The following is a 17,545-nucleotide window of genomic DNA, read 5'->3' as shown; positions in this document are numbered from 1 at the left end:
CAGGGGCTTTAGAACTCACTCATGTTTCACCTTCTCCAGAACACCTGGGTTAGGTGCCCATCTGAGGCACTCTCATCATGCAAATCATCCCTCCTCTCCCTGTATGGAAATTTTTTATTTGTGTGACTCCACTCCCAGACTATGACCTCCCTGAAGCCTGTTTACACACAGTGCCCCCACACACAAGCACAAATCTTACCTTATAATAGACAAATATGCAAATTGACCACACCTTTGCTACGCCCAAGCCACGCCCACCAACCAAGCCACACCCATCAACCACGCCCACCAGGAAACCATTGCAGGGACGTTGGGGTGTGGCGGAGCCCAAGGCCGGGAAAGCCGCCCGAGGCTTTCCTGGCCTGGGGCGCCAGCGGGGTGCCTGCGCCGATGGCAGGAGCCGACCTGGGGGTCGGCTCCTTCGATCGGGTAGCAGGGACGCTGGGTGCAGCCGAGCCCAAGGCCACCGCCCAGGGCCAAGCCCGGACCCTGAAAGAAGGCAGAAGGCTGTGGCCACAGCCAAGGCCTGGGTCCCCGGTGCTGGCAGAAAACTGGTGCAGGCAGCCAGGTGAATGAAGGTCTATTGCACGAATCTTCGTGCAAACGGGCTACTAGTGCATGTATAATAAGTGAATAAATGAACAAACAAATGTATATCGCAGATGTAAAAATCCAACCCTGCTTCCTCAAGTTCAGTTGTGTGATCTTAAGAACGGTGTTTTGTCTCCCTAGACCTCAGCTTCTCCATCTGTAAAATAAGTATCATAAGTCCTACACTGTCAAGGTCTTGAGAGATTCAAACCAAAACATACAATATATGGAAAGTCCTCAGCACCATGCTTGGTATATAGCAAGTGCTCAAATGCTGGTTGTTACTATTATTATTACTGTCTTTGAAGACCTAACCAAAAACATTCATGTTCTTGAAAGGCCTCACAGCTATTCCCAGGCCCTACGATGACTCGGCCACTCCAGGCCTTCTAGCACTTATGTTTTACATTTTATAATGCATTATCTTGCACTCTTGAATGCACTGCTTTGAAAGGATCCCATACTTTCTCCACGATGCCTAATACTCAACAAAAGCTTTTAGGTGAAATGGCATCAAGATTTGCTACAGATCGTATTCCCCGCTGGAGCCTTAGCCCATGGACATTTACATGGCACCTCCTGATGATGCAAATGCTATACAGAAAAGCTAGCATAACCCTGAGAGGAACACTCAGAGAAATGGAAAGGCTGTGGAATTGACAGGTGGTGATCCCAAAATAGAAACCAGGGCTTAAAGGGGTCAAAACTAAGACGAGGTCTCAGAAAGGGGATGTCCTTTATTACAACAGATATGGCAAGGTGAATTATAGACCAGTGGTTTAAAAGAAATTATGCCATAGCCCTTCCATGGACTTGTGCAGCCATTAAAAATAGATAGGGGGCCAACTAATAAAGTGGCAAATAAAAACACATAAGACCTCATGTTATATAAAAAACATACAGATAATACATGTTTTTGATCACAGGATGTAAAATCTGCTTTAAACAATGTAAGGGAATAAACCAAAGTTTTAATACCGGTATTTGTAACAGGGTGATGAATTCCTGGGTATTGTTTTTCTTCGGTCAATTCCCCACACTATTTGTAGTGTCACATCCATTAAAATGTAAAGACTCTCCCTGGCCAGGTGGCTCAGTTAGCTGGAGCATCGTCCTGTATACAGAAAGGTTGTAGCTGGATTCTGGGTCCAGGTTGCACAGACCCAGGTTGCAGGTGCAAGCTTGGGTCAGGGTGCAGAGGGGAAGTGACTGATCCATCGATGTTTCTCTCTCTCCCTTCTTCTCTCTCAAAAATAATAACAATAAATAAGTAATCGATACAAACATATTCTCAGGTGGGGATTATAAAAAAAATGTAAAGACTCATTCTTTAAAAATATATGTTCTGGGTGCCTCCCTCGCAGATTGCTCCAGGAAGAAATTAGGCAGAAGGCGCTGAAGAGGGCTCCAAGAGTCTGGGGCCTGCCAGGAATTATGATCTCGCTCCTGCCAGGTTCCTTTTTCACTGGCCACCGCCCCTCTGGGTGTCATTTAGTGCCCTCCAGCAGGCAGCCCTAGGCGGGCCCCGTCCTCCACCCAACCCCAACCGGAGCTATCCTCCTTGCAAAGTTTCTGTTTGGTAGGAAGGAGGCGCCGTGAGCAGCTGGAAATGCAGCGCCAGTGAGCAGCCCCGGAAGCCTTACCCCACCCGGCCGGCCGCCCACCCCGCGCCCGCGTACCTCTTGCAGGGGATCAGCGCCTTCCTCTCGTCCAGCACCCGCACGCGCTGGTTGAGCCCGTCGTAGGAGAGCAGGGCGCGGCTGTTGCGCCCGCTGCTCTGCCGGTACAGCACCTGGCGCCCTTCCCACTGCTGCGGGGCCTGGCAAGGGCGCGGCGTCCCCGGAGACCCCCAGGGATCCGCTCGCAGCGCTCCGGCCCCGAGGCCGCCGAGGCCGCCCAGTACCCAGACCCATAGGCCGCCCAGCAGCCAGGCGCCCAGGGCGCCCCCAGCCCCGCGGCGGGGAGCGCGCTTTGGCATCTCGGTCCACCAGGCTCGCCACCCCGCGGAGGCCAGCCCGAGACCCAGGGGGCGCTAAGCAGCGGGCGGCAGCAACTGGTTCTCTGCGCTGTGCGTGTGTCCTCTTGTCGAAGTTGCTGTTTGTCCCTGTAACGGCCACCAGAGCCGTTGAGATCTAGATGCTGGAGGGCGGGAGCCGGACCCGGGGCCCCGGAAGGCTCCGGTGAATCGCGCCGGTGAATCTCGCGCAGGAGCTATTTCTGCCCAGGCAGCTGCCCTCGGTTTTCACTTGCTCTCTGCTGCCAACAGGAAATGCAGTGGCAGCGGTGCCACTAGCACCCTGAAGGGCATCCAAGTTTGAAAGGTGGAGGGCACGGTGTAAAGGAATATGTTTCTCCACTAATGTAACTGTTCAGCGGGTACCCCCACACTGGGGGACAAAATCAAGGTCAGGAACGCAGTACTGCTGCGCTGGTTCTGCCCACATGCCTTGCTCCTTTTGCTAAAATTGTCATCTCTTGCCTCCAAATGAGAAGTGGAAAGAAGAGTCCCTTGCTGAGGCCTTAGGGAGCTCACTCAGGTCACTGTGGAGAACAGGCAGGGCAAGGCAGAAGGTGGGAAGAAGGAGGAAGATGCTGTCATAACCCAGACAAGGGAAGCGGCCAGAGGTAAAGTGGTGATGGTGGGAATGCAGAGGGTGGGTCAGAGTTGGGAACTACGGAGACCGATTTAGACTCAGAGAGGGTTCTGGTTTGGGCCACTGGGGATTCGAATAGTGCTGAGCTAGAAAAGATAAACTCAGTTAGAATTGGTTGATTTTGAGGTGACTGTGGGATACACAGGTGGAAACAGCCCAGCGACAGTTGAATAAGCACTTCCAGGGACCAGCCAGGGGAGAGGTCTGGATGGTGAACCATTGGCATCCAGGTAGTCACTGAAGCCAAAAAGTAAATCAGTGGTTCTCCACCCAGAGAGGCCTTGCCCCTCCCCCCAGGGGACAGTTGGCAGCATCTGGAAAGGTTTAGATGGTCACAGTGGGGTGGGGACTAAGCTGCCAGTGGCATCGAGTGGGAGGAAGCTAGGGATGCTACTACCCATAATGCACAGGACGGCCTCCTCCCCGTCCCAATAAAGAATTTTCTAGCCCTAATGTCAATGGTGCCCAAGCCAGGAAAACCTGGAGTGGCAGCAGGTGTAGAGAGCAAAAGGAGGGATGAGGGTGAAGCCCCAGAGAACGACAGACATTTGACGGATGGGCAGAGAAGCAGGCACTTGAGATTGAAAAGGAATCACTAGAAAGAAGCTAGTGGCCAAGGCAACTTCCTCAGGTACGCGAGCTTTTAGCAAAAGGTCAAGGATGGGCTAACGGATTGAGTGCTAAAGCAGGGCACGAAGAGGGAGGTGGGTTGATAGAATCCTCGAGAATCCTTTATTGCCCCCACTGTCCTCCCTGGCCTGAAACACCAGGGACAGACTACCAACAGGCCTTCTGGGGTAAGCAACGAGCTTGATTGATGGAGAAGGGCTCTTCACTTCTCACCCTTTCTTAAAAGACATGCCATGGAGAACATCAAGGAGGCACCCAAAATATGACGTGGGACTTGCACAGTTAAACAAACGCAGCAGGTTCAAACTGGCTGCAGACAGATGAGCCCCCTCCAAGTTTTCCTCCTCAACCAACCCACAGGGAAAAGGGCAGGTCAGCTTTTTCTCAAAACTGTGTTTTCTTCCCTCAGAAGAACTCAGGTTGAAAATCTTTTTCACTAAGTCAGGGGTTCCGTCTCATTGGATTTTACTGCTGGAAATACCTTGAGATCTCATGGGGCTCTCCCTTTGCTTGCCATGTTGCTAGCCTGGCTTAGCATTTCTGAAGTTTGAGATCTGTCCTAGAGAAAACTGAAGTACCTGTCTGGATGGGCCTGGCTGTATTTGGATGCCCGGAGCTTCCGCTAAATCAGTGGTTCTCAACCTTTCTAATGCCGCGACCCTTTAATACAGTTCCTCATGTTGTGGTGACCCCCAACCATGAAATTATTTTTGTTGCTACTTCATAACTGTAATGTTGCTACTGTTATGAATCATAATGTGAATACCTGTGTTTTCCGATGGTCTTAGGCTCCACAGCAGCGGTTTTCAACCTGTGGATTTAGACCCACAGGTTGAGAACTGCTAGCAGGGTCGCCCAAGACCATCGGAAAACACAGATATTTACATTATGATTCATAACAGTAGCAACATTACAGTTATGAAGTAGCAACGAAAATAATTTCATGGTTGGGGGTCACCACAACATGAGGAACTGTATTAAAGGGTCGCGGCATTAGAAAGGTTGAGAACCACTGCCCTAAATGGAACCAAACTCCTGGGGTAAATCCTGAAATGCATTTGTCTCATTTATCCTTTAAACTTATGTGTTTAATTCATGTACCCACCCCCAATAAGATAATGCATTTAAAGCACTTGGCACCTTGCCTAGCCCATTGTAAATGCTCAATAAATGTCTGTTGTGCTTTTTGTTCCTTGGGTCCTCAGTCCTGATCAGAGTCAAAACTAAACTAATTTGGTGGTTCTAAGTTTTGGAGAGAAAAATCTGTCTGCCTTAAGTTCAAATTTCCAGTGAAATTATGTATTTTAACATTAACATTCCGAGAACATGTTTGCATATTCTAATGTCCTTAAAAAATAACATTTATCAGCAAACTTACTGCCTGAAGATCTATGTACCCTTTCAACAAAATGCCACCCTTTTCTGTGGATAGCTGAGCCAGCAGTTTGTTTTACTACCTTTTCCTAAAAATAAGATAAAAGAGAAAACAAAACATACATACTTGCTTTCCATAGTACATAGCTTCTTACTCAATTTAAACAACAGTTTCCAAGCACATCAAACATCAAGATTTTAGGTTGCTGGGTTAGAGTCACTTGGCATGCAGTGAGGGGGTGGGGGAGAGGCGGGGAGGGAGGGATCTTTCAGACTGTGGTGTCCAGAATCTTTGTTTTCTCCTGGGTTTCATTCATGTTGGAGAGAGGAATAGGGAGTTAGAAGAAGAAAGGGAAAAGTTGGTAGATGGAAGACGTTTCTCAAACCAGAAGATGCTATTGAACCTTTAGGCAGTTTTGTTACTGGAGCTGGTAGAGACCAAATGCCATTCTGGAAAAACTTGAGTCCAAACTAGTGTCAATTAGCCACTACAATAACAACAAAACAAACTACACACAACGTGGGGCGGAGTGGGGGTAGTTTGTTTACATCCTCTGCCAGCAATTACTACTGCACTCTCCCACCCCACACAGTCTCACTACTCAGCGCTTCTCTTACCCCCTACTGGAGGAAGCAAGTATTTTCCAGAATTAAAGGGCCGCAGCTGTCCCTATTTCCCTCCAGCTGTGTACGTGGGGAACGTATAAGGCATCAGGCGCAAAGTTCAGCTTTGACTCCAAAGAGCATCTGTTTTTCTCTTGAAATCCTCTCTTGCACCCTTTTGGATCCGGTGTCCAAAACGACAGCCAGAGGTTCTTTTTCTTGGTCCGAAGAAAAAGGACTGGCCAGACCGAAAAGGAGGGACTTTGGGGGGAATGTCAGATTCCAACCCAGGGCTGCGGCCTGGAGGAGATGATGTCACCGCTTCTGCAAAGAGAGGGCTGGGGGTGGAGCGGCGGAGGGCGAGCCCGCGCCGCGCCTGCCGCTGCCAAGGGTGCATTCCGAGCCCACGTCAGGGGAGGTGTCGGGATAAATAGAGTCCCGCCATGGCCATGGCTGGCTGCGCTGGGAGCTGCCGCGTCCGGGACTGGAGCTGCCAGTGCGGGTTCGCGCCCCGGAGGCTGGCTGAGGTCTGGCGCCGCTTGGGCACTGCGCTCCAGAGGGCGGACATCCCCGGCCAGCCCCTGCGCCCCGCATTGCTGCCGAAGGGAGTTTGGGGGTCCTGTGCCCTAAAGCACTTTCTCCTCGGAGAGGGGAGAGAGGAAGATAGGGTGGGAGTGGTGGGAAGCGACGCGCCTTTCTGCCTGTCGGGGTCGCGGCGCAGGACGGCAGTGCCATGCTCCTCTCCACCCTGGCCACGCTCTGCCTGTGGCTGCGCCTGGCGCTGGGCGTGCGCGGCGCCCCGTGCGAGGCGGTGCGCATCCCCATGTGCCGGCACATGCCCTGGAACATCACGCGGATGCCCAACCACCTGCACCACAGCACGCAGGAGAACGCCATCCTGGCCATCGAGCAGTACGAGGAGCTGGTGGACGCCAACTGCAGCGCCGTGCTGCGCTTCTTCCTCTGCGCCATGTACGCGCCCATCTGCACCCTGGAGTTCCTGCACGACCCCATCAAGCCCTGCAAGTCGGTGTGCCAGCGCGCGCGCGACGACTGCGAGCCCCTCATGAAGATGTACAACCACAGCTGGCCCGAGAGCCTGGCCTGCGACGACCTGCCCGTCTACGACCGCGGCGTGTGCATCTCGCCCGAGGCCATCGTCACTGACCTCCCAGAGGGTGAGGCCAGGGGACGGACTGAGGGGGATGAGGAGACACCCTTGGCTGTCGCTGCCCCGAGAGAACCGTCTGCCGCACCTACAGCTGCCCGCAGGTGGTCGGCCGGCCCCGCCCCCACCCCCCTTCCCAGGGCAGGGCTGGTGACCTAACTTCTAGAAGAGTCTGATTTCTCCATAGGCATTTCAGAGCAGAAGAACACCCTGTCCCATTCAGGGGGGCGGATTTTGCTTGCAAAGGGAGCCACTGGGGACGGCTTCGTTTACCGTAATAACAGAATAGTCATAGCAGTAGGTCTTAAGGTGGGTCTGAGCCAGCGCTAAGCACCTTACATGTATACTTTAATCTTTTAAAAAATATTTTGGGTTTTTTTTGTTTTTGTTTTTGTTAATCCTCACCAGAGGACATTTTTCCGTTGATTTTTTTTTTTTTTTTTTTTTTGAGAGTGGGAGAGAGAGGGAGAGACAGAGTGAAACATGGATGTGAGAGAGAGACATCAATTGCTTACCTCCCGCGCCCGAACGCCCGGACCAGGGCCAGGGATCAAACCTGCAACCGAGGTATGTGCCCTTGACCAGAATCTAACCTCACCGGGGACCCTTCAGTCTGTGGGCCAAGGCTCTATCCACTGAGCCAAAGCGGTTAGCGCTCCTTCCATCTTTAAAGCAATCCCACCAGGACTCTCCACTTAATGTTCGCTCTTGAAAGCTCTTTCTGAGAAAGCATTTCCAGGCATCACTCCCCACCAGCGGTGCACTTGTAAGTTTAGTCACCCTGGAAAGTTGTGGTGTCTGTTTAATGATCTTTAATCACCAGCCAACATGTGTGGCATCTTAGTTCACTGGATCTCATTTTCCACTCGCGTCCTTTGTCCTGGTCATCTTGCTGTTTTCCTAGGAAGGAGGAGGAGGTTTCAATCCACTCGCTGAAGTGAAACCTAAGGATACTTTTGCATTCTTCTGACCCCTGACCTAGCTTGCCGCACATTCAAAGAGATTATGGTGCAGTGTCTCAAGTTATGCATACCCCTCAGAGCACTGACCAAAATAGGAAGGAAGGGAAGTAAAGTGAAGGGGGGAAATCAAAACTCCTCTCTAATTCAGCTTAAGAAAAAACTACTTTTTTTTTTTTTTGCTTAAATTATATAAATGACAGAGGGTTATGCTTGTTTTTGGATTATGTAGCTATGGACTGTTTCTGCACTGCAAAATGTAAGGTGGGGATTTAGAAATACTCGGGCTATTTTGTTTAGTATAAGCCCATGGTCGGCAAACTGCAGCTCACAAGCCACATGCAGCTCTTTGGCCCCTTGAGTGTGGCTCTTCCACAAAATACCACGGCCTGGGCGAGTCTGTTTTGAAGAAGTGGCGTTAGAAGAAGTTTAAGTTTAAAAAATTTGGCTCTCAAAAGAAATTTCAATCGTTGTACTGTTGATATTTGGCTCTGTTGACTAATGAGTTTGCCGACCACTTGTATAAGCTGATCAACACTTTAAAATGGATTTGAAAAGGAATGCCATAATTTGTCCGGGTTGGCTGTATGTATCAGAAAGTTAAATGGATGTGTGTTCACATCAATTTGTGCTGGATAAGGCAGTCTCACCGGAAAGTCTTTCCTAAACCCAGGGATGTCTATGTGAAAGAAATAGTCCACAATTGCATGCCATTTTTACTAGTTAGTGTTTTTGTGTGTGTGGGTTGCTGCATTAGTTTATGCCTCTAGATGGTTCCTTGTTCCAGCCGGGCGAACAGACCAAAATCACTGACCGCACCCATGTGACCCTGTGTGTGTTTCAGACGCGAAGTGGATAGATATCACACCAGACATGATGGTACAGGAAAGGCCTCTTGACGTCGACTGTAAGCGCTTAAGCCCGGGTGAGTTCTTTGTCCTCAAGACTCGGCTTTTTTCTCTCCCCAGAATGACTTCTCTGAATCCTCTTCCAACATTTTTGTGTCTCTCTTGCCTTCTTTAGACCGGTGCAAGTGCAAAAAAGTGAAGCCAACTCTGGCAACATATCTGAGCAAAAACTACAGTTATGGTAAGTCATCTAATGAGAACATTCACTTTGGGATTTGGCACATTCTAAAGCCAGGTCTGCTGGCCATAAAGTAAAGAAGAGGTTTGGTGATTTTTCTAGTTAACTGTATGAATTTCAAATGGCATAATAACAACTATAAAACTTCTTGCTTTTCTGGGTAAATCAAATAAATACAAAGTAAATTACTCAGATGAAAACAGGGATGTGGCTCCGTTTGGAAGTTTGACATCATGATCTGTTTGACTTGGTGACAAGTCCTCCCTAGCCAGGATAGCACACTTCACTTGTTCTTTTCCTAAGATTTCATTGCTGCAGGGAGGATGGGTGAGTGATCCATGGATTTGATTATCTGAAGCCCATAGGCCCAATAATTAAGATCTACTTATGTATCTTATAAGTAGCTATGAATATTTAACATCTTAAAGAAGTTGTAGGAATAGGTTAATCCCAAGACTTTGTTGCTATAAATATTGACATAGCTTAAATGCCCTCTTCTCTCTTATTTGAAAAAAAAAAACATACACATCACTTTCTTCAAAGAATAAGTCAATAATTCTATTTTGAATGTTTTAAGTCAACTTAATTCTACTATCATCACTTGAAAGTAAATTTAATTTATTTTTTTAATATCTATTTGGGCTATTTTATGTTTCTTTGGATTTCTTAAATTATTTCTGCTGAATAACAAAAACTGTTTTAGGAAAAAGTATTCATTTTATTTGCTAAATTTGTTTTTCATATTCAAACTGATATTGTATATCATAAGAATATATTATATACACACACATAAAAGAAAGAAGATAATGGCAACATAAAAGTGTGAAAAAATAACCTTTTTTTAGGTTGTCAGATTTGAGAATCATATATATCTAATGTGGGTAATTGAACCAAAAATATACACTTCCGTTTTTAGTAGGTTTTGTTTAAAACCCGTTCTATGTAGATATAGTCTTAATATGATCTACTTGGTCTGTCAGCTGAGTTTTACTCTCATGCTATTCTCTGGGTGTCTTGGCCTGGTTGCTACTTTGATGATGAAACCATTTCTATTTCAATCCTTTGGCTTCTTCATAAACCAGCTTTCTCGGATGGACTCCAAAGCAGGTCCACAGTAGTAAAGTGTGATCAGACACAGTAACATAAACAACCATCTGTAATAACAGTTCTACCGATACTCACCTCAGACCTTGCTCTGATAGCGTGGGAAGTTAAAGGATTGAGAACAGTGATCTTCAGAGAATCCTTCCAGTCTAAAATCTTAGACAGAGGAAGTTCAAGCCTCAGATGGGTAATTGAACCATGCAAACTTTAAGGTGGCTTCTGAGGCTCACTTCAGATCATCACAAGGCAGAGTATAAACAAATATTTGCTTATATGAAATTTTTATTGACTAAATTTCCTGATATGTTTTTGAAACAAACGAATGAACAAACAAAACCACACACCTGATTTTATAACTATAGAACTGTAGGGCTGAGAAGGATCTACAGAATTCTCTGATGAAACCCTATCTATAGCCCAAAGAGCAGTCACTGACCCAAAGGCAGAACCCAGACTAAGCCTGCTTGTCAATTTACTTTTACATCTTGAGCATGATTCAGAACTTTTAAGACAATGTTGACAATATGGGAGGCCTTATATTTAGCATGTGATTGTGGGCTTTTTGTCTGCATTTGGGCAACTTGGACATGACCATAATTACAGGAGTGATTCTTTAAGAGAGGCTCAGGAGTTGGCATGAATACAGCATCCCTATTTTTCTCCAAAGGCTTAAGCAACACTTATATCAATTTTTAAATTGCAGTCATCCATGCCAAGATAAAAGCTGTCCAGAGGAGTGGCTGTAATGAAGTAACGACAGTGGTGGATGTGAAAGAGATCTTCAAGTCCTCATCACCCATCCCTCGAACTCAAGTCCCACTCATTACGAATTCTTCCTGCCAGTGTCCTCACATCCTGCCCCATCAAGATGTTCTCATCATGTGTTATGAGTGGCGCTCACGGTAGGCACAGAGGGGCAGAAGAAACTGCATGTGGCTTAAGAAAACATGAGTCTCATTTAGTAGGTTAAAAAAAAAAAAAAGGCACCAGTCTTTTAAAAAAGCAATTTTAATAGAATCTTCCTTGGGATATTATGTAACTACTAGAGGCCCGATGCACAAAATTCGTGCAAGAGTAGGCCTTCCTTCTCCCGGCTGCCGGCACCGGCTACCCTCTAGCACCCGGGGCCCAGGCTTCCCTCGCAGCCCCGGCTTCGTCTGGAAGGTCATCCAGAAGGATGTCCGGAATGACATCCTGTCTAATTAGCATATTATGCTTTTATTATAATAAAGTAATTCTTCATAGAATTAAGGAAAAATAAAAAGATAAGTATTTGAATAGGATCTTTAAAAATCATTGTCAGAATTCATTAAGTGATTTCAAAAACGTAAAGGCAGATAAATTACTTTGGGTAAAACCAATTCATTTCAGCCTGGCTGATGTGGTATGAACCAGGAAGTCAGGGTTTGATTCTTGGTCAGAGCACATGCCCAGTTGGCAGGCTTGATCCCCACTAGGGGCATGCAGGAGGCAGCCCATTAATGATTCTCTTTTATTGTTGACATTTCTATCTTTCTCTCCCTCTCCCTTTCTCTCTGAAATCAATAAAAATACATTTTAAAAAAAATAAAATGCTTAAAAAAAAAAAAATTCATTTCAAGTCATTCAAAGCAATCTTACTATGGCAAATACGGAATGTTTTAAAGTCTCTTTAATAGCTTACAGATCAAATAAAGATGGCCATTTGAGACTACAGTTCCACACTTTTCCCTTACATACACTTAGTTTACAATTTGTGGTGCAGTATTACACACACAGATACACACACACACACTCACTCATATCTCCAGCTGGAAGTGTGTCTCCCCAAATCTCTTTCCTTAGCAACTTTTTGTGTATTAGTATATTGCTTATAACATAAAAGTCAAACACTTCAGCACAGGTTCCAGGATGAGCCCCAGACTTGCTGCAATATACTTCTCCAGCAAAATTATTCATTTTTATATAACAAGTATTCCCCTTGGTTCTCTGTCATTAATGCTTATCTGTTTATTTCTTCTAGATACAGCTCAAGACTCTACTTCTTTAAAAAAAAAAATCTTTTGAATTTGACCTCACTTGAAAACTTCCTTGTTCTGTACTCTATCAGTACTTGGGCAACCTCCTCAAAAAGTTGTTCCACTTATATCTTGCCTCTCTAAAGAAGCTGAATGAGTGAATGCTGAATGAATATTTCTAGGCTTACCTCTTGCATGGTGTTTGTATCTGCTACAGTATTAGGTGCAGCTCTGGGGATGTACCATGTTGCTAGTCATTAAATTCTATTTAGATATACAAATGGGTTATTAGTTATTAGATAAGAGTTTTCACGTCAGCTTTCCTAAGTTACTTTGTAAATTTAATGCAATTCTGATAAAAATCCCAGTAAAAAATTTGTGACAATTGGAATTTCTATATTCACAAATAATGCTAATGATTATTTGAAAGAGTAAACTACTAAGGGCATGTTATCCTATGTAATAAAAGAGCAATATGCAAATTGACCATCACTCCAACACACAAGATGGCTGCCCCCATGTGGTCAAAGATGGCTGCCCCCATGTGGACACAAGATGGCCACCACAAGATGGCCAGCAGGGGAGGGCAGTTGGGAGGGACAAGGACTGCAAGGGAGGGCAATTGGGGGCGATCAGGCCAGCAGAGTAAATAAATGTATGCTATTTGAATGGCAAAATACTTTGTAAACATAAAAGTAATGTAGAAAAATTACAAGGAAACAGGTCAGTACACATATTTGACCACATACTAGCATGTACATAAAAATCACAAATAAAAAGACATATAAAAATTGAGAAAATACAACAGGTGTGACAATGGAATAGTAACCTTACTCTCTAAAGAGTTCATATAATATTTCAACATTAAGCCTGCAATATAGATATGTGTGTACCTAAATCTATAGAGATAAGATCCAGAAGAAATACAAAGAGTAAATAAAACTTTTAAAAAATTATCTCCTTAATTCTCCAATCCAAATAAAAACAAGATTCAGTATTTACCTAATCTTAATGTTAGTAAATTGAATGAAAGTTTAATCATTTTGAAAGCAATCTGGCACTATGCATTGTAAAAAATAAAAAAAAATAAAAATATATATATATATATATATATATAGAGAGAGAGAGAGAGAGAGAGAGAGAAATAGAATATATTATAGATACTCATAGTTGTGATATTATTTGGTTATTAAAATTATATTTTTGAATTCTAATTATATCACAAAATGCATACAAGGTGGGGCAAAAGTAAGTTTACAGTTGTTCATATGGAAAATAATACAATAATTAATAAATAATTATACAATAATAAACTGTGTTTTGCATACTCACAACTGTAAACCTATTTTGCCCCACCCTATCCTATATAATAAAAGCCTAATATGCTAAGTGTTCGGTCATCTGGTCGGCCATTCAACCAATCAAAGCATAATATGCTAATGATATGCTAAGGTAGCTCAACCGCTTGCTATGATGTGTACTGACCACCAGGGGGCAGACGCTACCACCAGTAGGTTAGCTTGCTGCTGAGATCTGGTCGATTGGGACTGAGCAAGATGGGCCAGACACACCCTGGAGCCCTCCCGCAGCCCTCCCGCAGCCAACCTCCAGCATCCCTTCCCAGCCCTGATTGTGCACTGGTGGGATCCCTTGACCTGGACTGTGCCCTTTTGCAATCTGGGACCCCTTGGGGATGTCGGAGAGCCGGTTTTGGCCTCATCCTGCAGGCCAGGCCAAGGGATCCCACTGGTGCACAAATTTGTGCACTGGGCCTCTAGCATAATATAATGATTAAATTTACTGTATGATACAAATATACAGTGTGCTCTAAATATATATACATATATATATATGGAAGAATGAAAGGATAAATCAACAAAATATAAATGGTGGATTGTGAAGTTATTAAAGAACATTTCTTTTAATTTTTTGTCTTTTTAAACTTTTTACTTTCATAAAAAGAAATTGCTTATTAAGATAAATTACTCTTTTTCAGGATGATGCTTCTTGAAAATTGTTTAGTTGAAAAATGGAGAGACCAGCTTAGTAAAAGATCCATAGTAAGTATAATTAACAATATTAGGAATATGGATTTAAGTATATGTAAAGGAAATCTGTAGAATTTTGGGATTCTTCCCATTCTTTCGGATAGGTAGTTATGAGTATAGCTATTCTCACTTGGAATTTTTATCATAAATCTCTCTTCAACTTCAAAGACAATTTGGCTGCATCCAACACTGACCTACTGGTTATTTCCAGATTAAATGAATTTTTTTAATTGTATTACATGTAATTGCTTTAGCAAACAGTCAGGTACTTGAGCAGAATTTATATCCAGAGGGATTAAAACAGACATATACATGTAGAGGTGTGAATACCTAGTTCTAAAACTCATCCTATCACAAGACAAAGCATAATCTTTTTCCCTGTACTTAATTATTTTGTATTTTGTACTATTTGTGATTTTAGTGGTAATGTCATAGAAATATTGGTAATTCAATTAGAAGAGTTAGAGTAATTTTTTGCCCGGACATGTAAAAACATAATAGAACTAAATAAATAAGGTCTTTGGGCCCGGCCAGTGTGGCTCAAGGGTTAATCGTCGACCTATGAACCAGGAGGTCACAGTTCAATTCCTAGTCAGGGTACATGCCCGGGTTGTGGGTTCGATCCCCAATAGGGGCAATGCAGGAGCAGCAGATCAATTATTCTCTTTCATCATTGATGTTTCTATCTCTCCTTTCCTCTCTGAAATCAATAAAAATATATATTTTTTAAAAAGAAATAAGGTCTTTGGTTTGAAATTTTTAAACTATCTGTTCTCCTGAAGTATGTTTAGATGTATTCAGGAGAATTTGTGTTTTAAGGTTCACAAAGGCAACTGTTTATGATTTCCTTGTTTGCATTAATAAAACACTTGATTAAGGGGAGAATGATATTAATACTAACTTATGTAACACAGCCTCTCCTACTCAGTGCATTTCTGACTAAAAGAACCAAACACTACTGTTATATCTGAGCTAAAATCTCATCAATTGCTCAGGAGTACGCCTTAGTGTTACTGGACAGAAAATTCTGGAAGAATTAGTTATCTGGTTTCCAAGGCTGCAGTAGGATAGAAGCATCAATGTAGAAGGTAAGTCCACCATAAGGACCTGAAGGAGAAAAAAAGCTTTCAAGAATCAGCTGCTTGGACCATTTACTTTTGTTACAAACATTACAATACACTTCAGTAAGAATTTGAAAATATCACCATACAGTAGCAACATACAGTAAAGAGTTTACTATTTTAGAACACCTTAAGAGGGTGTTCATTTCATTGCAATCCTTGTGCTTAGGAGAATGCCTGCCCTTTGGTGGTGCTCAAACTCTTTGCTGGTTGAAATATATTCTAACAAAGTTGCAACATGCGTGTTACAATAAAAAGCAATGTCTATTTAAGTGGACTCACTTTTTCATTATTTTTCTTTATGCAGCTGTTTAAATAAATAGTATTTATTTATGCTAAAAATAGTAAGTCCTTTTCTATCAAGGAAACTTGACTGTTCAGAATGACATATTTCCCCTTCAGCTCTGGCTAGCTGACACTGAGGGGCATTGCTAGATGTAGGTGGTACTTCTGTCTTCCATTGGCTATAAGAGAATTAAGTGAATCCATAAGTGTGGTGAGAGGCCCCTGATTGCTGGTTAGGCTGGATACATTTCTGCTTTTAGCCAGGTCTGCCATTTTTAGAAAGCTTTGCTGTGTAGGAATGTTGCATTAGAGGGCCTTGGGCTCTGGAGTGAGACTGGTGAACTTGAATCCTAGTTCTGACATTTATCAGCTGTGTGGCCTTCTGCAAATAACCTGGGTGTGCTGGATCCTGGTCATGACAATGGTGTCCACCTAGAAGGGCTGTTGTGAGTTTCAATGAAATGAATGCATGTCCAAACTTCATCACGAGTCTCTGGTACACGATAAGCGCTCAACAATGGAGGGTAGCTATTATAACTATTGTCATGATTAGTATGTAACAGTGGGGTGAGGGGGGCGGAATGTCATTAGTTCTGATATTAGTGAAGTAGCATAAAGGAGTGAGACGTACTTGACAGTCCTGTTTACCAATTGCCTCCCAGCAGTGGGAAGAGAGGCTGCAGGAGCAACAGAGAACCATCCAGGACAAAAAGCGAACAGTCGGGCGCACCAGTCGTAGTAATCCTCCGAAACCAAAGGGAAAGCCACCTGCTCCCAAGCCAGCCAGCCCCAAGAAGAACATTAAAGCGAGGAGCGCCCCAAAGAGAACAAACTCGAAAAGAGTGTGAGCTAACTGCTTTCCAAAACGGAGACTTCCTCTCAGGATGAGGCCAGGCATTGCCCAGACAGCCCGTGGAAGGCCACACACCCCTTGTCTTAACAGCGAAGGTACGCTTCATAGGCACGTCTTGCAGCGTTTTTCTTAATGATATGCTTCAGTTTTTCTTTTCACACCACTGCAAGCGTAGCGGTAGGGATGCCCATTGGTATGGAAGGCATGTGAAAGCTGGTCCAAAGAAAGCATGTCGTGTTCAGAACAGCCTGTGTGCATATTCTATGAGAGGTCCAGGTAGGGAAATATGCTTTTGTTCTTTCCATGTGACCTACTACGTGCATTGTAAAATAAATGCCATATTGCAAAAAAAAAAAAAAGCATCTAATTTTTTTTACAGAATGTTTTATTTCATTTTGACTTCTGTTGTAAGAATCTTAGCAATTTTTTTAAAAATGTGATTGAAATAAAAGCAAGAGGAATGAATGTTTAAAAGATCTTTATGTTTATTGTTTGTGGAAGAATTTTTGTAACGAAAGGGGAATTTTAAACAACCTAGAAAAGTAGGATACGGAAAAATGTAATGAGTATTTTTGTGTGTGTTTTTTGTTGTTTGTTTTTTACAAAGAAGCCTTTCTCCTCTGTGTTTAGCTATCAACTCTAGAAAATAAAATAATAACGATGATGAATAAATAAAAAGGAAAGGCAGGCAAACAGTGTCTGGGTCCTTGTTCTCTGGTTACCATGCCGTGGGGGGGGGGGCTCTGGTTTTACATTCATGCTTCTCATCAGTACCTCTAAGTAACACCAGAAACAGCGTTTCTTTCAGCTATTATGACTGAGGTACCAGCTAGTCAACCCCAAATGTTTTACCTGTGGGTGTGGCACTTGTCTCACTTCCCAGGACATCCTAGGTTTCCTGAGGCCAAGTCTCTCTGCTGATGGCAGGTGTTTACAAGGGCCTTGGGCCTAAGGTGGGAGGGTCAGGATCCAAAACCTTGGGTTGCCAACCTGCTATGAGACCGCTGCCACACACCAATTCTGCACCTGGAAAAGGTCACTTGTCCATCCACTCCTCAGGAACGTAAAAGAA

The 17,545-nt window shown here is 44.2% G+C and overlaps 2 protein-coding genes across 2 annotated transcripts in view; one reads left to right on the top strand and one right to left on the bottom strand.

Moving 5' to 3' along the window:
- Positions 1-2,830, bottom strand: part of EPDR1 (ependymin related 1) — a 33,724-nt gene extending 30,894 nt beyond the window's left edge. The window contains exon 1 of the mRNA XM_008150236.3: positions 2,271-2,830. Coding sequence (XP_008148458.1) covers positions 2,271-2,569 — 299 coding nt within the window. The 5' untranslated portion in view covers positions 2,570-2,830. The remainder of the gene's footprint in view (positions 1-2,270) is intronic.
- A 3,490-nt stretch (positions 2,831-6,320) lies between these two features.
- On the top strand, positions 6,321-17,157 carry SFRP4 (secreted frizzled related protein 4). Its single transcript, XM_008150229.3, has 6 exons — positions 6,321-7,030; positions 8,824-8,904; positions 9,003-9,068; positions 10,873-11,071; positions 14,163-14,226; positions 16,283-17,157. The coding sequence occupies exons 1-6, from the start codon at positions 6,586-6,588 to the stop codon at positions 16,466-16,468; spliced, it is 1,041 nt and encodes a 346-aa protein (XP_008148451.2). The 5' UTR covers positions 6,321-6,585; the 3' UTR covers positions 16,469-17,157.
- Positions 17,158-17,545: the final 388 nt, after the last annotated feature.

The sequence above is a fragment of the Eptesicus fuscus genome, chromosome 14 (assembly GCF_027574615.1).
Source record: "Eptesicus fuscus isolate TK198812 chromosome 14, DD_ASM_mEF_20220401, whole genome shotgun sequence".
Taxonomy (NCBI): Eukaryota; Metazoa; Chordata; class Mammalia; order Chiroptera; family Vespertilionidae; genus Eptesicus; species Eptesicus fuscus.
This window is presented reverse-complemented; position numbering and strand designations above follow the sequence as displayed.